Source organism: Nanorana parkeri, unplaced genomic scaffold (assembly GCF_000935625.1).
Source record: "Nanorana parkeri isolate BGI_ZX_2015 unplaced genomic scaffold, ASM93562v1 scaffold135, whole genome shotgun sequence".
NCBI classification, from domain to species: Eukaryota; Metazoa; Chordata; class Amphibia; order Anura; family Dicroglossidae; genus Nanorana; species Nanorana parkeri.
The window spans coordinates 1,386,479-1,410,218 of record NW_017306403.1 but is presented as its reverse complement, the minus strand read 5'-3'; the positions used below and the strand labels follow the sequence as shown (position 1 = coordinate 1,410,218).

Below are 23,740 nucleotides of genomic sequence, written 5' to 3'. Positions count from 1 at the left end.
AAGCACATTTGCTTTCCACAATTGATTATTAAGCGAGCAAGCATGCTAGCATGCCAGCTGGGTGGATGAGATGGAGGGGGGGCGTTTTGGGGGGTATTTTGAGTGCCTGTAGGTATTTAACGCTCCTCTGCGCGCTCCTTGGCTCGATCAGGCAATATTGCCTCCTACTCTCTGTAGTAAAAAGCAATTCTTGGCTCCGCTGCCAGACATGTCTTTGCTATTTTTTTTATTTGTTCTCTTATGGAAAAAAAAGAAAGAAAAGCTGTGTTTGCTGTGATAGGTATGTGCAATTTCTCTCTTGAAACAGCGAAAGCCGGCGGCGATTTCTTATTTGCACATGTCGCTGGTGGGGCAGGGTGACCTGGGACGGTACAAGAGCATGGGACTGGGTCACCGGAGCTGGCACCAGGTTCCTTGGCTTGTCTGTAAGGTGCCCCTTGGTGGGTGCAGAGCGTGTTCATGGGTTCATATATTTCGATGTGATGGCCGTTTCCATTCCCAGATCCCTACTTTGTATCAATTTAGGTTCCTTCCACCAAAACAACCCAAAGAACTGCAAAACAACGCACACATCCGGGGATTTTGCTCAACGAAACCTATTTTTTTCCGGCTGCTGTGGAACCACAAGTCTCAGCATGGTGCCTGCCCTTGGCTTGCCTGGATGTGCTGGTCGTTTTTTTTTCTCGGATCCCTTCTTTGCATCAAGTTAGTTTCCTTCCATTAAAACAACCCAAAGAAGAAGAAAAAAACGCAAGCGTGCGTCAAAGGTGGTTGATTTTGCTCAGGGAAACCCAGTTTTTGCCCGGGTGTTGCGGAACCAGAAGTCTCAGCATGGTGTCTGCCCTTGGCTTGCTTGTATGTGCTGGCCGTTTTCATTCTCGGATCCCTTCTTTGGGTTGTTTTAGTGGAAGCAACCTAAATTGATACAAAGAGCTGCGAAAAAACGCACGCGTGCGTCAAAATCCGGCCGATTTTGCTCAACGAAAACCTAGTTTTGTCCGGCTGCTGTGGAACCACAAGTCTCAGCATGGTGTCTGCCCTTGGCTTGCTTGTCTGCCCTTGCCCTTGGCTGGTTGTTTTCATTCTCGGATCCCTTCTTTGTTTCAAGTTAGTTTCCTTCCATTAAAACAACACAAAGAAAAAAAAACGCACGCGTGCGTCAAAGGTGGTCGATTCTGCTCAGCGGAACCCAGTTTTTGCCCGGGTGTTGGGGAACCACAAGTCTCAGCATGGCCTCTGCCTTTGTCTTGCTGGTATGCTAGCACCACAAATCTCACCGTGAGCCCAATGTTGATCCTTCAGTTGTGGAACTATAAGAGCCAGCGTGCCCGGTCATGCTGGAACTTGTAGTCCTGCCCCAACGGATCTCACAGAGCACTTGCATCTTCGGATCGCCCCCATTTGATTTATGTTTCAGTAAAGATCGCTCTTAAAGTGTATGTCCCGCCAAAACGTTTTTTTTTTACAGAGTTGGGTAGAGTAGTGAAGGGTTAAAACCCCTGCTGGGTTATTTTTGGCTGTCTGTGTACCATTGGGGAAATTTCTGTCCCAGAGACTCAACAGGAAGTGAGAGGAAATCTCCCGAAGTGAGGGGGAATTCCTCTCCTAGACAGGACAGGTGTCCCCATACATAGCTTGCCGTTGTGCGCTAGAGGGCGATAGTGAGCGCCTGAGATGGTCGGAGGTCTTTGTTGTCGCACAGGGAGAGCTTCCAAGTTGTCCGAAATTCTTCCAGCTGACAGATCCCGATTCTTCTATGGAGGAGAAGAAGGATCGGAATATCAGAGTGATGAGGAGTTCTGGGGCTGAAACTGAGGCAGATATATCCCCATCAGTCGTTCTCAGGCAGGTATCTCCTCATCCATCATTCTCAGGCAGGTATCTCCTCATCAGTCATTCTCAGGTAGGTATCTCCTCATCAGTCATTCTCAGGCAGATATATCCCCATCAGTCGTTCTCAGGCAGGTATCTCCTCATCCATCATTCTCAGGCAGGTATCTCCTCATCAGTCATTCTCAGGTAGGTATCTCCTCATCAGTCATTCTCAGGCAGGTATCTCCCCATCAGTCGTTCTCAGGCAGGTATCTCCTCATCAGTCATTCTCAGGCAGGTATCTCCTCATCAGTCATTCTCAGGCAGGTATCTCCTCATCAGTCATTCTCAGGCAGGTATCTCCTCATCAGTCATTCTCAGGCAGGTATCTCCTCATCAGTTGCTCTCAGGCAGGTATCTCCTCATCAGTCATTCTAAAGCAGGTATCTCCTCATACATCATTCTCAGGCAGGTATCTCCTCATCAGTCTTTCTCGGGCAGGTATCTCCTCCTTAGTCATACTCAGGCGGGTATCTCCTCATCAGTCGTTCTCAGGCAGGTATCTCCTCATCAGTCGTTATCATGCAGGTATCTCCTCATCAGTCGTTCTCAGGTAAGTATCTCCTCATCAGTCCTTCTCAGGCAGGTATCTCCTCCTTAGTCATACTCAGGCAGGTATCTCCTCATCAGTCATACTCAGGCAGGTATCTCCTCATCAGTCATTCTCAGGCAGGTATCTCCTCATCAGTCGTTATCATGCAGGTATCTCCTCATCACTCGGTAGGTAGGGGTAGGGGCTCGGCGTCATGCGTGGTAAGCGATAGTATGTTCTGGGGTAACTCATGAAAGTGCGCGGGAGAGCGCTTTAATATTTTTTTCAATTCAAAGAGCTATAGTGAATGCACAAAGGGCTGTAACTCCTAGCAACCCGGCAGATGTTACCAGCTTCAGTTGTGAATATGCAGAAATAGACACCAAACCAAACAGCTAAAAGTTTTTAACCGTTCGCAATGCGATTACATAAAAACATCCATCGCATTTCGTGGGAGACAACCTTCCCCCTTCATCACGGCTGAAAGCAGTGAAGTGAGGACCTGGAAGGACTTAAAACACCAAAACTAGAACAATCTTTATTAGATCTCATATAATCTATCCCATTGGGCAATATGCAAATCATAGTTTTGTCCGGCTGCTGTGGAACCACAAGTCTCAGCATGGTGTCTGCCCTTGGCTTGCTTGTCTGCCCTTGCCCTTGGCTGGTTGTTTTCATTCTCGGATCCCTTCTTTGTTTCAAGTTAGTTTCCTTCCATTAAAACAACACAAAGAAAAAAAAACGCACGCGTGCGTCAAAGGTGGTCGATTCTGCTCAGCGGAACCCAGTTTTTGCCCGGGTGTTGGGGAACCACAAGTCTCAGCATGGTTGCTCTCAGGCAGGTATCTCCTCATCAGTCATTCTAAAGCAGGTATCTCCTCATACATCATTCTCAGGCAGGTATCTCCTCATCAGTCTTTCTCGGGCAGGTATCTCCTCCTTAGTCATACTCAGGCGGGTATCTCCTCATCAGTCGTTCTCAGGCAGGTATCTCCTCATCAGTCGTTCTCAGGCAGGTATCTCCTCATCAGTCATACTCAGGCAGGTATCTCCTCATCAGTCATTCTCAGGCAGGTATCTCCTCATCAGTCGTTATCATGCAGGTATCTCCTCATCACTCGGTAGGTAGGGGTAGGGGCTCGGCGTCATGCGTGGTAAGCGATAGTATGTTCTGGGGTAACTCATGAAAGTGCGCGGGAGAGCGCTTTAATATTTTTTTCAATTCAAAGAGCTATAGTGAATGCACAAAGGGCTGTAACTCCTAGCAACCCGGCAGATGTTACCAGCTTCAGTTGTGAATATGCAGAAATAGACACCAAACCAAACAGCTAAAAGTTTTTAACCGTTCGCAATGCGATTACATAAAAACATCCATCGCATTTCGTGGGAGACAACCTTCCCCCTTCATCTCGGCTGAAAGCAGTGAAGTGAGGACCTGGAAGGACTTAAAACACCAAAACTAGAACAATCTTTATTAGATCTCATATAATCTATCCCATTGGGCAATATGCAAATCAGCCAATATTTTTTTGTTTACATTTTTGATGTTTTGGTTGTTGGTGTGTCTAGATACCTACAGGTTTATAATGGCGAGGAGGAGCAACGTTCGGTAGCCGCCAGCAACCAAATCAGCAGTTACATAGCGTGCCTCTGAATGTATACAAAGTGACATGTTTCATATTATGACACTCCCTCTTTGTATACAGAGCGCAGATGTGACATTTCTCCATAGGCACGTGGGGCAGGTGGCAGGCGTGGGACAGGTGTAAAGCAGACCCTGGGGGTGGTGGGGTGTTTTTTGTCACCGGCCCACCTCCGCCAGGTAATTGGGTCAGCCCTCTGTATAGCCATCTGCCTGTGATATACAATCGGGTTGTGTAGGTGTGCCTGCGTTCTTTGTTGTTTGCTTTGCTTCCACGACTGACATATCTTGCTCATGTGACACCATTGTGCTGCCCCGTGCGGTCTCCTCGTAATTTAACCCTGACCTAACCAGGATTCAGGGCTGGTTTGCCCCAGGCACGTTGACCCGTGCCGCTCACACCACACCGGATCTATGTAGTGCTGGAACCCAGCCGGGTCAGGGCAATGACAAGAGCATGTATATTATATTACAAACCCGTTCCTGTATACTCTATGGGGGGGAATTCATGAAAATTGGAGCAGACAGAATCTGGAGCAGTCGCCCGTGACAACCAGTCAGCTTCCCTCTTGCATTTTCTAAGCTTACCTAAATAAACTGAAGAGAGAAGCTGATTGGTTGCTATGGGCCGTTTTAATGAATTCCCCCCAATATGTTTTATTGTGTTTCCCTTCAAGGCTTGTTCACGCCATAGCACACAGAAAACGCATTGCAGTTGACGTGCTTTAAATCGCATTGACGCTGCTCTGTGCTGAACTGCGTTTTAAATGTGTTTTTTTTTTAAGTACACACCATGGGTCAAAATACCAAAATCTTTTTTTCATGCATGTTGACAGGCACAAGGCCTTGACACGTCATTGTTCCTCAACGCATTAGTTTGGCGCAGATGAGGTCCCATAAAGCCTGTGTCACACCCGGTGTGAACGAGCCCTGAAACGGCAACAAGCTTTGGGCCTACTTTGTGGTTGAGAGTAGGCCCCATCCTGTAACCATAGCAGCCAATCAAACACATCCTTCCATGTCTGTCTCTGAAGGGATAATCTGGTTGCTATAGGCAACAGCAGGCCTCCCCTTCATCACAAGGTCATGTGACTTGCCCGACGTCTCACCTTTGTTCCCCTCTTTTGATTTTAGGCAGCACCCTGTCACCATGCCTGAAGACGGCGCCCCCGATGCGAGTCCTCCGGGCGCCCCAGAGAAGGGACCGCAGCATTATGTCAACCAAGATGGGCAGAAGATTTTCTGCAGATACTGGAAGCCCGAAGCACCGCCAAGGTAAGGCCTGACTTGGCGCAGCGGTCCTCTCGGTTGCTATATAAGGTGTCAGGGGGGGCGACATTTTGGCCGGAAGCCATGCAAAATTTACATACCTGAAATCAATATGAAAAGGTTAATTTTGAATAGCTTAATATACAGGGGGAACCAGCTGTGGTGAAACTACAAATTCCATAATGCCGCTGCCTCTGGGTGCCACAGTTATGACTGTCAGCCTTTGCAATGCCTCATGGGACTTGTAGTTTCACCACAGCCAGAGTGCCCGGGTTGCTCACCCCTGGTCTTAATAGTCCATAATGGTAACTAGTTTGAATGCGCCTTTGCATTGTAGTGCAAATAAAATGCGACACTGTGAACAGGCCCTGGTTCGGGTTTAGATCTGTCGTTATTATTTTAAGCTCATCAGGACTGTCCTTCTCTAACCCCTTCAGCATTGATGAAACTAAGACGGGCGGAAACCGGAAACATTTGCTGTATTGGAAATTAAAAGAAACTCTGGAATGACAGACAGCTGAATAATTATGCAAATTGAATGTCATTAGACTGGGGATGGGGGTGGGGCCCAGGAATCGGGGAAATTAACGGAGCAATTAATGGCACCTTTATTTAGAAGCTCCGCTTAGTTGCGAGATATGATTATTTAAATATACTAGGTGTGTGCACAATCTATATTTACTCTAGATACAAGTCTCTGCTATAATTGATTCCTCCTGTACGGGTTTGTTTGCTGGGCTATGTCAGTCCTGCGGAATGCGGCCGGAAAAGGGCGATAGCTGTCAGCCCGGCTTCTAAAGAAAAGGAAACGGGGGCGAGCTCAGCATGCGAGCATTGCTAGAATACCTGTGCTGTCATAGCAGGGTAGTTTAACCAGATATTGTCCACTGTTCTTATAGGTGAAAGGTTTTCCATGCTGAAGGTCAGTCTATGGTTCTGTGATAATTCGGTGATAGGTGGAGTCTGGTGGGCCAAGGCAGCCGCTGTGTTCCTGTCTGGGCGTTCCCGCCCAACTTTGAGTGTCCCCGTTCCTCTCCTGCATCACCCATTCACATAGTAATGGCTCGAACATACTTGGGTTTGGTTCGTGTGGATGTTCACCAAACCCTGCCAGAAGTCCGAGTTCAGCGAAGGTCCAAGCGACCCAAACCCAGGACCACCTGTGTGCTTGGAACCAATGACGATGTGCAGGCCATACAGTGTCGCTGGTTTCAAGGAAACAGATAGAGGGCTGCTCAACTGCGGTCAGCTTGGGTTTGGGATGAACTTATGGTCGACCTGAACCCAAAGCTCATTTCTATTGCCAGATATATGGAAGCCACCAAAGGCTTTGCTTCTCTGGATCAGAGTTGCCCAACTCTGATCCAAACCCAGGGCCACCTGTGTGCTTGGGATCAATGACGATTTGCAGGCCATACAGTGTTGTTGGTTGTAAGGAAACAGATAGAGGCCTGCTCAACTGCGGTCAGCTTGGGTTTGAGATGAACTTATGGTCGACCTGAACCCAAAGCTAATTTCTATTGCCAAATATATGGAAGCCACCAAAGGCTTCCCTTCAGTGTTACCCTGCCCAACTCTGATCCACACCCAGGGCCACCTGTGTGCTTGGGATCAATGATGCTGTGCTGGCCATACGGTGTCATTGGTCGCAAGGAAACAGATGGAGGTTTGGCAGATGGGCAACTTGGCCAGTTCGCCTTACTCAACTGCGGTCAGTATGTGTTTGGGTTGAACTCATGGTCAACCCGAACCCTAAGCTCATCCCTATTATTAGATATATGGAAGCCACCAACGGCTTCGCTTCAGTGTTACCCTGTCCAACTCTGATCTACGTACCCAGATCTAATCAGCTTATCAATCACTGGGACGGCATATTGTATGTAGTAATACAAATCTATCTATCTATCTATCTATCTATCTATCTATCTATCTATCTATCTATCTATCTATCTATCTATCTATCTATCTATCTATCTATCTATCTACCTCAGTGATGGTGCTGTAATGCAATCATTTTGACCCACCAGACAGACGGGAGCCTCAAGCGGAATGCAGTTGTATTTACAATATACACAAGTGACATTTGCTTATCATATACTAAAAACAGGTTTAACAGGTCCTCTTTAACACCTTGTAGGGGCAAGAAGTGGGGAATCTTGTCTTGCGCACCTTAATGACCCCTTCCAGTGTGCTCCTGCCTGGCTAGTGATGAATTGATTGAATTGATTGCTGCCATTTGCTGCATTTAGTGATTGGATAACTTGGCCAAACCTCTGGATTTTGAATTCTAGAGATACATTCCAAGTGGTTCTAGTTGTCACTCTGTCATCCATCATGTGCACTTAGATGCCCTTGAAGTCAAGGTACCTATACCTACCAGCATCCTCTTCTGAATTAAAAGCTGTGAAATGGCATCTAGTGTGTTCCCTGGTTCTACGCCCCACCCTCTGTGAAGGGGCCGCCTAATCTGGTAGCAATGGATTATATAGAACTAAACTTAGTAGACTTTCTGGGTGTAGCACAGCTGCAGGGGTTCCTGAAACAATGTAGTCGCTCATGCCTGACTTAGAAGTGCTGTTTATCAGTTTTGGACATGGCAACATCAATAATATCATTAATAGGCTGTTTGATACAGAGACACAATATATTACAGCTCATCCACAGTGTATCCGGTTGGAATGGTTCTGTTGGCCGTGGCTTCCAGAACAGAAATCAGTAGGAAAGCCAAAATCTCAATAAGGGAACCATTGGTTTCCTCTATTGCTGGGGGTTCCATGAGCTGTAAGCAATGACAAATTGATCTCTCACCTACAATGACTACCAATGCAATGGGGCAATTTCCCAATGACATTGATTGTAAGGGGTCAATTCTTCACTGATAACCAGGGGAAGGGGTCTTTTTTCCACGGATCACCACCATCATGTAAGAGGGCATTTTTCAGTGATCACCAATGTAAGGAGGAATTTCTCCACTGAACACAATGTAAAATCATATTCTCCGCTGATCATCAATGAAATGGAGCATTCTACCAATGTAAGGGGACATATCTCCACTGACCACCAATATAAGGGGGGATTTCTCCAACTGACCACCAATGTAAGGGGCAGTTCTCCACTTACAACCACTGTAAGGGGGTATTTCTACACTGGTCACCAATGTAAGGAGTTATTTCTCCACTGACCACCAATGTAAGTGGGCATTTCATCATTGGTCGCCAGTGTAAAGGAGTATGTCTCCACTGAGCACCAATGTTAGGGGCATTTCTCTACTGGGCACTAATTTTAGGGGGCATTGCTTCACTGGTCACCAATGTAACATTTCTCCACTGATCACCGAGTGCAGTGAACACCAATGTAAGGGGCAGTTCTCCACTTACAACCACTGTAAGGGGGTATTTCTACACTGGTCACCAATGTAAGGAGTTATTTCTCCACTGACCACCAATGTAAGTGGGCATTTCATCATTGGTCGCCAGTGTAAAGGAGTATGTCTCCACTGAGCACCAATGTTAGGGGCATTTCTCTACTGGGCACTAATTTTAGGGGGCATTGCTTCACTGGTCACCAATGTAACATTTCTCCACTGATCACCGAGTGCAGTGACCACCAATGTAAGGGGGGAATCTCCACAGTCACGAATGTTAGGGGGCATTTCTCTACTGGGCACTAACGTTAGGGGGCATTTCTCCACCAATCATCAATGTAAGGGGGCATTTCATCATTGGCCACGAGTGTAGGGGGTATTTCTCCACTTGGCACCAATGTGAGGGAACATTTATCCACTGACCACCAATGTTAAATGGGCATTTCCCCACTGATCACCAATGTAAAGTCCAATTTCTCCACTGACCACCAATGTAAGGGGGCATTTTTTCACAGATCACCAATGTAAGGGGGCATTTTTTCACAGATCACCACTGTAAGGGGGCATTTTTTCACAGATCACCTATGTAAGGGGGCATTTTTCCACTGATCACCAATGTAAAGTCCAGTTTCTCCACTGACCACCAATGTAAGGGGGCATTTTTCCAATGATCAACAATGTTTGGGGCATTCCTGCAGTGACCACCAATATAATGAGGGAATCTCCACAGTCACTAATGTAAGGGGACATTTCTCCATTGACCAACAATCTAAGGTGGCATTTCTCCACTGAACACCAATGGAAGGTAAGCTGGCTTTAATACACTTTAATATTTTTCATACCCCCACAAAAATGTATTCCCGTGAATGGAACAGAGCAGACAATATATCTCTATACCCACCATACAAAATACTGATAGCACACGTCACAGGTATTGTGTTTTTTTGGGTCTCACTATCATCTGTTTTTGTCCATCCAGCCCAGAAGGCAAATTGCTTTTAAAATGACATCCAGCAAAGCTTGGATCACCTGTCCGCTTAGCACATCTACAGAGCGCGGTCACTGTGCCAGTGGTCAATCGTTTTTACACTGGGGTTATGTGAGGGCAGGGTAACCTGACCTTGTGGCCCTTCAGTACTATTGCTCAGCAACCTGCGCCACTCCACCTTCAGGGCCCCGATTGCTGGGGTTACTGACCTTGTCATCTGATATATTATCTGCAAACTGTGCGTGTTAGGACATGTATGAGGTCAGCTCAATGTGGTGGGTGAGCGCCATTAGCAGACAAATTCTGGCTGAGGATTTTAAAGGAAGATGTAAAACACAACAATTAAAGCCTATCTGAGCCCAAAAACAAAATGTCATATATTTCAGCCTTCCAGTCCTCAGATGTGGTGGCTGCATTCCTTTTCTTTTTTTTTTCAGGGTAAGAACATTTTCTGCAAGTACAGAAAAACACCTGATGATATTGATAGAGATTCAGCGTCATTGTAACTTCCTGTGCACAGAACTGAGATATCAAACAATCTGGTCAGCCTTCCTAGGTATTTTCTATGAACTACAGGACACCTTTGCTCTGTGTAATTAGGAGAAGTGGACATGTTTGTAGTCTAAATCAGAAGGGCAGCCTAGGGTGACAACACTGCTCCTCCATAGATACAGGGACTGAGCTTTGTCACCCAAGGACGGGAAGTGCATTACTGGCTGGATCACCAGGTGAAAAAAAAAAGAAAAGGGTTAAATAAAGTAAACAATTGCAGCCACCACATCTAGGAACTGGTAAGCTGCAATATAAAGTACATTTTTGTGTTGGGATTGGGTTTACATATGCTTTATTGCAGCTCTGTTATCACTAATACGCCATTAAATTAATTTTTTTAATTAGTACTGTCAGTACCTGAACCTGACCTGGTATCAGCCTCTTGCAGCCTCTTGCAGTCCCTGTACAGCAGAGATGGAGTGGAGAGGAAGAAGCAGTACAAGGAGCTGACAAAAAGCATGCTAATAGCAGGAGAAAGCAGAGTGACGGAGAGATAAGCTCATCACTGTGCTGCTTCTTCTTTCACTGTCCAGTCACAGTCCTGGGGGCGGGTCCATGACAGCCTGGGCCCAGAGGAAGTAGGTTGAACGATGCTGACTGAGGAGATCTAGTGGTGTGAAAAGGGGTACTGCAGGAGACGAGTCTGGATTGAAGGTGAATATCACAGCAAAGGCTCAACATTTTATCATTTTATCTTGTTAGTTTTGCTGGTGTTCAGCTTTAAGTTGGACCGCAAAGCAAAAAAACACTCCTCAGTTATATATTTACTCAATAATAATTTATTTTATAATACCTGGGCACTCCAGCTGTGGTGAATCTACAAATGCCATCATGCCTCTGCAAGTCATGCCTGTGGCTGTCAGAGTCCTGCAATGCGTCATGGGACTTGTAGTTTCACCACAGCTGGAGTCCTCAGGTTGCCTACCCCTGCTCTAGCATGATTCAGGCCCTGGAGACTGGAGATGGGTCTTTTAAGCACCTTGCAGGAATGGAGAGTCAAGGGGGAAGCTAACCAGTCCAGTGAGCAGGACGGCAGGCGGTAGGGACTTGTAGTTTCATCACAGCTGGAGTCCTGAGGTTGCATACCCCTGCTCTAACATGATTCAGGCACTGGAGCCTGGAGTTAGGTCCTTTAAGCACCTTACAGAAATAGAGTGTCAAGTAGGAACCTAACCAGTCCAGTGAGCAGGACGGCAGGCGAAAGGTGACACAGGAAGCTGCAGAGTCGCATTCTCTTGGGTGGTCAGCTGTTACTCAGGAGGCTGGAGTTGGGTCTTTTCAGCACCTTACAGGAATGGAGAGTCAAGGGGGAACCTAACCAGTCCAGTGAGCAGGATGGCAGGTGGTGGGGGGACACTTGTAGTTTCACCACATCTGGAGTTCTGAGGTTGCCTACCCCTGCTCTAACATCATTCAGGCACCGGAGGCTGGAGTTGGGTTTTTAGGCACTATACAGGAATAGAGTCAAGGGGGAACCTAACCAGTCCAGTGAACAGGATGGCAGGCGGCAGCGACTTGTAGTTTCACCACAACTTGAGTCCTGAGGTTGCCTACCCCTGCTCTAACATGATTCAGGCACTGGAGCCTGGAGATGGGTCTTTTAAGCACCTTACAGAAATGGAGAGTCAAGGGGGAAGCTAACCAGTCCAGTGAGCAGGACGGCAGGCGGGAGGTGACACAGGAAGTTGCAGAGTCGCATTCTCATGGGTGGTCGGCTGTTACTCTGTAGTTTCATGCGGAGTTAGCTGGTAATTATTATCCTAACTGGAGTAATTTCTGCTCAGCTTGGCTGCAGGTTGAGCTCTCCAAGGTTGCAGATGCCTGTCAAGGTCACTCCAAAGCCCTCAGCCTGCTAATATAAATTCAGCAAAGCAGACGCTGGCAGTCACAGGCGAAGTGGACGGAGACATCGCAGAGACCGCACATCCTTTCACCGTTTCTTGTAGCTGGGTGTATGCGTGCTCATGTATAGTGAATAAGTTCATAATAGAAGTCACCAGCACTCGATGATATGTGCAAGAAGTAAAGCACTTTTTATTAAATTGTCACATGCGTCATACAGCCAACGTTTCGGGGCCACCCAGGGTCCCTTCTGGGCGACATAGTGATCCCCTAAGTTGCCCCCCTTCCTGTCTGACAATTATGGCGCTCAGAAAAGACACTTTCTAAATTATTTCCGGCTTTGTAGAATTAGCGATTCAGCAACTTGTTCTCTTTCTAGCGAGCAATGTTAGAAAAACACAGGATGAAATCAGCCGGGAGCGATGAGGTGAGCGTCAGACAGCGCCGCACTGCGTCCCCATGGGAGAGCAAAACCCCAGCTGAGATGGTCCCATTGGAACCTGGATTTGTGGCAATGAGAAACGAGGTTTTAATGTTATAGCTGAGCTCCAGGCAGACATAAGACACAATTCAGGCGGCTCTGCATTCATAAATACATTGTTACATTTATTTCTTTTTAAATACAAGCTGCGTAAGTACCTTAAAGTAGAACTCTGGGCTCAAATTTTATTACCCCTTGCAGTGGGGCTATGCTCGCACTGCAAGGGTTAACTGATCGTTTTTGTCTAGGTTAAAAAAGTTATACTCACCTGATTCTCTGAGCTGGCCAGCAGTCACAGCGCTCCCTCCTGCGTGTCTTCCCCTCCGCTGCAGCGATGACATATCCCTTCGCGTCCTCACATCCTATGCACTATGTATAGAACTTGATGACTCAGGGACTTTAGACAGCTGCAGCGGAGGGGGAGCAAGGCAGAAGGGGCCGGTCTGAGGGCAGGCCGGCTTGGAAGATCAGGCAAGTATAACTAGACAAAAATGAGCAGTTAACCCTTTCAGTGCTATATGTGCTGTATAAGAGGTATTATACCTATCTGTGTCCTTTACCATTCCTTAGTTCAAGGGATGCAGCCTCAGCACTCTTCATTATTCAACACTTCCGGGAGTGTCAGATGCCTATGTCCCTCCACCACGTGCTATGGTTCCTTCCTCCAGCTCCTATGTCCATAGAGCACACAGTAGTGCCGTAGGGGTTTGAGGATGAAACTACATCATGCGGCGGGGGACACAGGCATCAGACAGCCTGTATAAGTAGAGAAAAATTAGCAGTTAACTATTGCAGCCAGGGCCGGATTTACTCTCTCTGCTGCCCCAAGGCCAGGTTCCTCAATGCACCCCCCTACCCACCAGACACCCACCCGTGGAGAATAGCAGACCTGCAGGCTGCATACAAGTGATCACAGTGGCATCGCCGGGATCACTTGTACAAAACAAGAGGCAGCTTTCCCGCTGTACATTTGGCTCTGCTTGACCAAAGCAGGGCTAAATGTAGAAAACAACTACTCACCCGGCGCCCAGAACTGCATGCCCCGGGCGTCGGGAGATAGGAATTCCACACCCCTGCTGCCCCTCTACTCCCTGCTGCCCCAAGGCTGGGCCTTGGTTGGCTTTGTGGGAAATCCCGGCCCTGGGGGTCGCCCCACATTGTATAAGAGGTGTTATACCTATATGTGTCTTTTACCACCCCTTAGTTCAAGGGATGCAGTCTCCTTAAGGCTCTTCAGCATTCAACACTTCCATGAGTATCAGATGCCTGTGTTCCCCACCACGTGCTATGGATCCTTCCTCCAACCCCTAGGTCCATAGAGCACGCAGCAGTGCAGTAGGGGTTTGAGGATGAAACCACATTTTGCGGCAGGGGGCACAGGCATCAGACAGCACCAGTAAAGTTAAATGTAAGAGTCTTACAGAGGCTGCAGGACAGGAATGGACGGGAGGGAGGAGATCAGGCCTCCAGAGAGATGAGTTTACTACCTCTTGTAGGAGACATCAGATAGGATTTTGTTTATAGACTGACAGAGTCACTTTAAAGCTGAAATCGTTTCTGGAACCCAATTCGTACTTTTCATCTAGCTAGATATTACATACCATCATGGAGGTTTACTGTCAGCAGCATAAAGCTGTCATAAAAATTATTTGTACAGCTCCAGCACCATAAATCAGTGCACGTCTTATCAGAGTTTTGCAGGTTCTTCTGGTAATTCTATTGTTTTACTGCCTTGTTTATTGAGCTGTTCAGCTGGTCTGGTTGGCCCAGAGATCCGGCAGTGATGAGGTTAAGCCCGTGTGGCAGGCAGTTGTAGCACGCGCCTTTGCTGTAGACCACCGGCTGCCGGATAAATCAATATGGATGTTTAAATTGCATTGTGGAGCTGTCAGATTAGAGACGTGCCTTTGTGATTTGCAGCTTAGCAGTTACTGCTGTGCAACCTTCAATTGCTACCTATCCCCTGAAAGGCTTTGCATTCCACGGCTGGTGGAAAACCACAGATGCTTATCTCCTTTTCTGATGTTACAAACTGCTGTACGAGGTGATACTCGTGGCCGATCGCATTGATAATGGCAAGTGATGTAGTCGCGCTATTCTGAGTCAGTAACGCAAAACAAGTGTGCAGATGTCTTGTGTTCAATGGTGGCATACTTGTGTTAGGTGAGCAACTCAGAATGCATAGAAGGTAAAGGATCAGCATGACAGCCAGGCTATTGGCATTCTCTGATCGAGGACAGCAATGGAAGCCCTCGATGAAGTTCTTTGACAAGCTAAATGTAATTGCCGAATGTTCCTGTTTATCATTATTATTATACAGGATTTATATAGTGCCAACAGTTTGTGCAGCGCTCTACAACATAGGGAAGACATTATAATTACATTACAATTCAAGACACAATGATAAGGAGGGCCCTGCCCCTGAGGGCTTACAATCTAAGAGGAAGGGCTAGGTGATACATGAGGAGGTGGCTGTGTGGGGATGAATTGTTTGAGAAAGAGATATTTCAGTGGTTAGGTTGAGGCGGGATAGGCTTCCCTGAAGACATGAGTCTGTAGTGATCGCCTGAAGGCAGTCAGAGTAGGAGATAGACGGACAAGGTTTCGGTAAGGAGTTCCAAAGAATGGGAGAGAATCCTGGAGGCAAGCATGGGGGGAGTTGACGAGGGAGCTGAAAAGCAGGAGGTCTTGGGAAAAGCGGAGAGGATGATTAGGGTGATACTTTGAGACCAGGTTTGAGATATAGCCGGGGGCAGAGTTGTGGATGGGTTTGTAAGTGGTTGTTAATATTTAGAATTTTATCCTTTGGGCTATTGGAAGCCAGTGGAAGGATTAGCAGAGAGGGGTAGGGGATTGGAAGCCAATGGAGGGGATTGGCAGAGGGCGGTAGGGGGATGGAAGCTAATGGAGGGATTGGCAGAGAGGGGTTGCAGACACTGAACGGTTGTAAGGTGGATGAGTCTAGCAGCAGCATTCATGATAGACTGAAGGAGGGAGGAGCCTGTGTAGAGGTAGACCAATGAGGAGGGAGTTTCAATAGTCAAGACGAGAGATAACCAGTGAGCAGCTTTGTGGTTTCATTGGTCAGGAAGGGGCGTATTTTGGAGATGTTAGGAAGGTGAAGACTGCAAAATATTTAGGCTGGTGGCTTGTATGCACCACACTCGTTGATTGGTTCATTGAGTTGGGGAGAAGATATAAATGTATGTATGCAAGTTTGAACGTCTATCAGCCGATCAGAATCTTTGAATGGCTATAGGCTACTCCTGGCCATCGTGGCTCACATCTTTAAATGTCTATAGGCAGATCAGAGTATTTGAATGTCTATAAGCCATTACAAATGTTTGAGTGTCTATAGACCAATCAGAATATTCAAACATCTGTGGGTCGGTTGGAGTGTTTGAAAAGCTGTAGGCCACTCCTGACCATAATGGCTCACTTAACAATCCCAAGCGTTTTCTGGACGAGTTGGTGAATGTTGAATGTCTATAGGCCAATAGGATTCTTTGAATATCTGTAAGCCATTTGAAATCTTTGAATGCCTATAGGCAGATCGAAGTACTTAAATGTCTATAAGACAATCAGTGTGCTTGAATGTCTATGGGCCATTCCAAATGATTGAACATCTATAGGCCAATCAGAATATTAGAATAGCTGTAGGTCAGTCAAATGGCTGTAGGCCACTTCTGACCAACATTGCTTACATCAACCCTCTAAAACGTTTTCTGAAAGAGACGATCAGTATGGGTGAATTGTGAATGTCTGTATGCAGATCAGAATTTTTGAATGTTTGAATGTCTATAGGCTGGTAGGAATGTTCAAATGGCCATAGCCAGATAGGAATAATCGAACATCTGTAAGCCTTTCAAAATGTTTGAATGCATATACTGTAGGCCAATCAGAATATTTGAACATCTGTAGGCTGATTGGAGAATTCGAATGGCTGTAGGAAACTCCTGATCTTCATGGTTTAGATCAACTTTCCAAAGTTTTTTTTCTCTGGAAGAGTTTATCAGCTGGGGTAAATGTTGAATGTCTATAGGCCAATAGGAATGTTTGATTGTCTGTAGGTCGATCAGAATGTTTAAATGTCTGTAGGCCAATAGGAATGTTTGACTGTTTGTAGGCCTTTTGGAATGTTTGCATGCCTGTAAACCAATTGGAATGTCTGATTGTCTATAGACCAATCAGAATGTTTAAATGTCTATAGGCAGACTGGAGCATTTAAACATCTATAGCACGATCAAAATGTTTGAATGTCTATAGGCCAATCAGAAAACAAAACGACTGTAGGTTGACTAAAGTGTTCAAATGGCTCTAGGCCGCTCCTGACCATTATGGCTCACATCAACATTCCAAAGCTTTTTTGGAAAAGTTGATCAGCTTGGGGAGAATGATTAATGTCTATAGGCAGATTGGGATGTTTCAGTGTCTATAGGCCAATATGAATATTTGAATATCTATGGGTAGATCATAACATTTACCATCTATAGGCCATTCCAAACTTTTGTCTGTAGGCCATTCAGAATATTTAAATGTCTGTATGCTGACTGGAGTGTCCGAATGACTGTAGGCCACTCCTGACCGTCATGGCTTGCATAACCTTCCAAAGCTTTCTCTGGAAGAGTTGGGGTAAATGTTAAATGTCTATAGGCAGGTGTTTGAATGTCTAAGGGCAAATCAGAAAGTTTAAACGCCTTTAGGCCAATCGGACTGTTTAAATGTCTATAGGTCAATCAGATCATTTGAATGTGTACAGGCCATTTAGTATATTTAAACTTCTGTAGGCCAACTAGAGCGTTAGAATGGCTATAGGCAACTCTTGACCATTATGTCTTACATCTACGCTCCAAAGCTTTTGGATCAACTGGGTTGATTTTTTTGGGGGGGCTGATTGCTATCTACCTCCACTTTCTATAGGAACAAGAATGCCTGTTCATCCAACACAAAGGTTTGTATGGCTCTGGAGCAATTGCTTGGGTTTTACAGTCTGTAGACACCGTAACGTAGAACTCCAACCAAAAACTTATGTTGTTTTGGTTTTGGGTGCAATGGGGAAAGGCTCGGACCTCTGGCGGGTTTTATTCCTGTCTGTATCACTTCTGAAGAGATGTAAGCTGTTGGACTTGTCACCAGTAGAGAAAATCAGGAGGAATCTAAAATACTTCCGTAGTCACCAGACCAGGAATAGAGGGTGTATCTTCCAGTGGGGGACATGACTTCCGGTGACAACTGTCAGAGAGGGGATGTCTTCTCATTTTGGGGAGATCTTACAACAATACATACCTGACAGTGGTTCTAATACTCCACCACTTTTATGTGCTGTGGAGTGCTACAGTGCATGAGTATTAGTTGATACTCTATATGTGCATTTGGGTGCCATTCAGAACAAATATTTTCTTTCCATCCCCCAAAAAGCCGAATTGTTGAAATAAAAAACACGTTTTTGATTGCTATCTCCCAGAGACCAGCAGATTAACCCGGCCGATGGAAAGGTTAAACGCTAAACATCTGCTGTTGATGAATGTGTGTCGCCCCCTTCGTGTGCGAGCGCCGGAGATGCGAAAACAACAACGGAAGGGACATCAGACCTATCGTTATTTTTTTTTCCACTGGAAAATTAGAGCGTGCGTATCTTTTCCGACATCAGAAGGGACATCTGCGTCTGGCGGGGAGGAATTTTCCTGCACGGTCCTCTGCCTGTGCTCCTGAGGTCACATCGACATATATAGCACTGGAAAGGAAACATTGACTGTGACCGCATGAAAGATGTTAGCCCTGGGAGCCCATCAGATATTGTGGCGCCCAGGAGGTCCGGGAAATTCCTGTTCTTGTTACCGGATAATCATTCCTCCGCTAGATCCACCCTCTGTTCCATCTCAATATAATAAATAATGCAGAGGTGGATAGATGTATATATGCATGTGTGTATTTTGGAAGAAACAAATGATCCACTTTTCCTGTTTCATACGGTAACAGTGGCACTTCATCTTTGTGTGATCATATTTTTAAAGAGGCAAGCCACCCAACATGAATAAATGATCCAAATCGGCATGCACAGAACCATAACCCCACAGCTGATCCAGGGGAAGGCAAAAAAAACTAATATCTTGGGGGCTCTATGTTACGTCTACTGTAAACGGTCGCACTGGAGCGCAACTGCGGGAGGGAGTGATGGCGTGTAAGGGATTTTGGCTTCTCAGGCGTGAGTCTCAGGCGTCACTCCCAGTCTTAAGGGGGAGTTTGAGACTCTTGCATCATAGCCAAATAATTTTAAACAGGAATTTCATTAATGGGCTTTTTCCTCATAGCACCAGCAAAGGTATAGTATAGGGTTAAATGGTGTATAATCTTGTTGGTGAAGCAGTATGTTTACACAGATCTCCTCAACGTCAATAGAATCTCCCCACAACAGTCTCAGAGATATCAGTAGCACAATAGTGTATAGTTCAGCAGCTGACAGTTTGTAACAGGCTCCCAGTGGAGCGAATACTTGCTGTTTGAGAGGCGGCAGAGCAGCGAGGTGCAGGGGTTGGGTCCAGCTGGCAGAGTCTTAGGGTTGAGTCAGGAGACACAGTGTGGTTCGGTAGGGTTCAGTAGTCAGCAGGCGTTCAGATCCGATTATTGAACGCCATGCTGCCACAGCTGGGGCTTTAAATAGCCCCAGGATGTGGGAGGAGACGGCGGCCGGAACGAGTGACTTCCGCTTTCCACCGTGGAACGCAGGCCGCTTGCGTCAGAACCAGGAAGTCGAGCGGCTTCCGCGTTCCACAGTGGAACGCGAAACACCCGACATGGAAGCCGGCAGGACCGAGGCTGCCCGGCCCCGAGAAGAATCATCACACTCTATTGGTGAGATCTCTACACTGAAATCCAGGGTCTGCATCCCCTAATACCGCCACAATTCTGCAACAGATTCCAGCTCTGTCACCTTCCCATTAACGCCGTCCACCGCCTCCTCCGCATACAAAACTTTATTGTGCAAGCAGCACAGGGATACTATACGTTACGGCCTTTATAGGGGCTTACTCATAGGGGGCGAAATGCATCAGGGGAAGGAATGGGTGGCTTGTCTGTTCCATTTTATCCCCAAGGGGGCCCCACATAATATTCTGTATATGTAATGCTATAGAACATTCCCAAAGATTCCTGACATGCTGCAGGAGATGGTCAGAGACCTGCTGTAGGTGTGGTTGAAGACTGAAGATATCCTGCAGGAGACAGTTAGAGACTGAGGACCAACATGTTACATGTGATCACTGCCATTACAACCCCTTTACAAATCAATGCGCCCACTAGCAATAGCTAGGGTCTGGGGACCACTCAATAAGTACTAAAGGGCCACACGTTGGGCACCTGAGATCAAAGCATAAGCATATTATGAATATAATAACAATACTAGAAATTAATCCTATGGAGATATATCAACAATTGCTATATATTTGTTCGGAGGTAGACTTACAATAACCAACCATTCTTCTTGTTTCAGGGCTCTGGTGTTTGTGGCCCACGGCGCTGGAGAGCACTGCGGCCGATACGATGACCTGGCGCAACTATTCACCAGCTTAAATTTGCTCGTATTTTCCCACGATCACGGTGAGTACCAGTATACCATGACGTGCAGCCATGGACCTAACCGACACCAAAATGGTTAATCCCGCCAAATGTGCCAAACCTTTCCTGTCTAGAGCAGCTGATGACAAACCAATCCCAGGCGTTTGGTCGTGTTGTGACTTTGCTCTATGTTGCTAAGTGAAAGGCCGTCAGATTTATGTTACTATGCAATTTTGTTGGCAGGAGAATTTTCTTTCTAACCTCGTACGGCAGCCTGGAACCGTTTCCTCGTAATCAATGAATATAAATTGGCGTCCTCGTGCGGAGCTGTGTTTATTGCTCTGTTCAGGTCTGCTTTGTCAAAGAGACTTTGTATAATCTGCTTCCTAAGGTATGTCATATATAGGTTCCTCCCATACCTAGAAGGATTCAGATTCAACCGTGAATATTTTGGTATGTCGCGGTGTTTACCACCCAAATCTTCAGGGTCACCAGTTTCTTATTCATTTTAATATACGGATCCTCTGCTGTCATACAGGTGCGGGTGTCCCGGCTCCGATGCAGACAGGACCCATCCTGTCAGCGTACGAGTACGGACACCCACACGGACGTGCACTTGGGGTGAGCGTAGGGGGGTGTACGGCCACATACTCCCATAGAGAAGGAGTGGTGCTGCGTACTAATCACACGCAGCACCTGCACTTTCCGGGAGCTGCACGATACGGAAGCTGTGTGTGCCGGCAGCCTTTTCTCGTGTGAATGAGGCCCTACGCTTCATATGCTTCTTCCTTAAACTAGAAGACGTTTCCACATGGCCACTCAGCACTCTCCAATCCAACAGACACTTCCTCAAAGATCATCTCTTCAGGCAATTATATCACCCGGGTTAAGGCTTCCTATGATGCTGATATTCAGATTTGGTGATAATTGTCTACAGACGTAATGCAGCTTTGTTAGATGTCTGATCGATCTCAGGGAAACAAAATTGATCATTCAAAGTGGATTTTCCAAAACAGTTCATATTTTTCCTATAAATAAGGTTAGCTCTAAGGCAGTCTGCATGAACATGAACATTCGGTTATAGTAAATGTTCATATTTCCACTCTGTGACAAGGCACGCACTATCACCTTATACAGTATTAGGCTTACTGATCACCACTTCTTCCAAGACTATATAACAAGGCACGCAGTGTCATCTTATATACAGCTTACTGATCTAGCACTGCTTCCTCCTCCATTAACTGATGAGGCACACACTGTCATCTTGTATAAAGCATGCTGATCGAGCACTGCTTCCTCCTCCATTATCTGATGAGGCACACACTGTCATCTTATATACAGCTTACTGATTTAGCACTGCTTCCTCCTCCATTATCTGATGAGGCACACACTGTCATCTTATATACAGCATGCTTATCTAGCACTGCTTCCTCCTCCATTATCTGATGAGGCACACACTGTCATCTTATATACAGCATGCTTATCCAGCACTGCTTCCTCCTCCATTATCTGATGAGGCACACACTGTCATCTTATATACAGCATGCTGATCTAGCACTGCTTCCTCCTCCATTATCTGATGAGGCACACACTGTCATCTTATATACAGCATGCTGATCGAGCACTGCTTCCTCCTCCATTATGTCATAAGGCACACACTGTCATCTTTTATACAGAATGCTGATCTAGCACTGCTTCCTCCTCCTGCTATCTTAGAAGACACACATTGTCAACTTATATAGAGCTTACTGATCCAGCACTGCTTCGTCCTCCACTCTTTGACAAGACGTGTGCTGTCAACTTATATACAACATACTCCAGCCCCCCTTCTCCACTATCTAACAAAACACACACTGTCACCTTATAAACAGCCTTCTGATCCAGCACTGCTTCCTCCTCCACTATAAGACAAGGCACTCAATTTCACCTTATACACAGCTTACTGATCCAGCACTGCTTCTTCCTCCACTATCTTACAAGACACACACTATCACCTTATATACAATTATTGATCCATCACTGCTTTGTCCTTCACCATCTGTGAAGACACACACCGTCACCCTATATATATAGCTTACTGATGGTACAAAGCTTTCTTCTCCACTTAATCTTAACACTCTGAGGCCGTTCTCTCTCTCTCTCTCTGTCCCATTAACATGTATATTCGGCTCAAAGCAGAGTACATGTTTATGGCTATAGAGCAGGAAAAAAATTATAAGAAAAAATAATAGCAATCAGACAGATATTTCTCCCACCATGATTGGTCCACAAGGGGCGTCTGGTGGTGCCGAAGGACATGCCAGCTGAAAATGGCAGACTGTCATCCTACATCTGTGGGAAGCATCACATAAGATGATATCACTGGATTATTCAATAACAGTAAAACTAAGGAGGGCGGAGTGTTTTATGAGATCAGTATGACAATCTTTGGAAAGGAAATTACTTATTCTCTCCGGTGTTTTTATAAATGAAAGCAGAGCGGGATGACACAGAGGTGGTTTCAGATCTATAACTCTGGAAGTCAAACAGGAAATCTGAGTCACCATCTCCAAATAGCAAGCAAGGTGGTGCAGCCAAGGCTCTTTATAGTTAGTGTTTTCTTCCATCTGAAGATCTTGTCCTGCCAATAACCTTGGTGTGGGGGGTTGAGTCAGCCTGTTCTAACCTTTGTCATTTCCAAGAGGAATAAGTTACATAGTGCTCCGCTATAATTACTGCTTGCTGGAAGAACATCTGCAGTCTAAAAGTAGAATTTGATTTGGGGTTTCAGACTTGAAGCAGGCAGCAATAAAAACCTGACAGAGGATCTGGATATTCCCCACTCTATCCAAAATGATTAGTTTTGGATAGAGTGGGGAATATCCAGATCCTCTGTCAGGTTTTTATTGCTGCCTGTGTCCCCATTGGGTAAAACTCCTTTAACATCATGTCCCAGTGACAACCATGGCAATGCAGCTAGCTCAGTTTCTGCTTTCCCTCTTGAGATGCTTTCTTCACATATTCCTTTGCAGAATCCACCAAGAAGCTAAGGATGTAAAAGCACGTACCATTGCCCCTTGGGAATCCAGACAGAATCCACATTATAATGCACTGCAAGACTGAAGCTTTGCTCGGCTGAAAATGCATCACTCATAAGAAGAGAAGGGTCTGCAGAGTGGATGTCACTGTGCAGATGTTTTCTTCTTTTAGGTAAAAAGCTTAGGGCACCATGACCGGCCCCTAGTGGTTTTATGATATATGAGGAATACACTTCAATGAGACCCATTAATGTGACCCCCCTCACAGCATGGGTGTCTAAGTGGTGCCAGTGATTGCACATCAGTTCTCAGAATGACCTGTATTGGGGGGTTTGAAATGCAGCAAAGAAAGAACAATTATAATCAAATAAAGATGCTCTGAGATCCATGGCATCAACCCATATACATTACTAGATTCTTACCAGCTGCTGCCTTGAAGGAGGCTCCTCTGAAGGTATTGGATATTAATACTTTCAATTTTACAAACACAATTTGGATTTCAAACTATTGCTGTCTTCACCTACCAAGACCTGCACTACATTTGATAAGAGGCTCTGCTGACAGTCCTTTGAAGAGCTGAAGGACATTCTTTTAAAAGATCTCCAAGGGAAGCCAAACCCGAACAAG

The 23,740-nt window shown here is 46.0% G+C and overlaps 1 protein-coding gene across 3 annotated transcripts in view; it reads left to right on the top strand.

The window, feature by feature from the left end:
• The window catches only part of MGLL (monoglyceride lipase), a 55,450-nt gene that overhangs the window by 471 nt on the left and 31,239 nt on the right, over positions 1-23,740 (top strand). For all 3 annotated transcript variants that reach the window (XM_018553948.1, XM_018553946.1, XM_018553947.1), the window contains exons 2-3: positions 5,181-5,321; positions 20,032-20,138. In XM_018553948.1, the coding sequence (XP_018409450.1) occupies positions 5,197-5,321; positions 20,032-20,138 (232 nt within the window). In that variant the 5' untranslated portion in view covers positions 5,181-5,196. The remainder of the gene's footprint in view (positions 1-5,180; positions 5,322-20,031; positions 20,139-23,740) is intronic.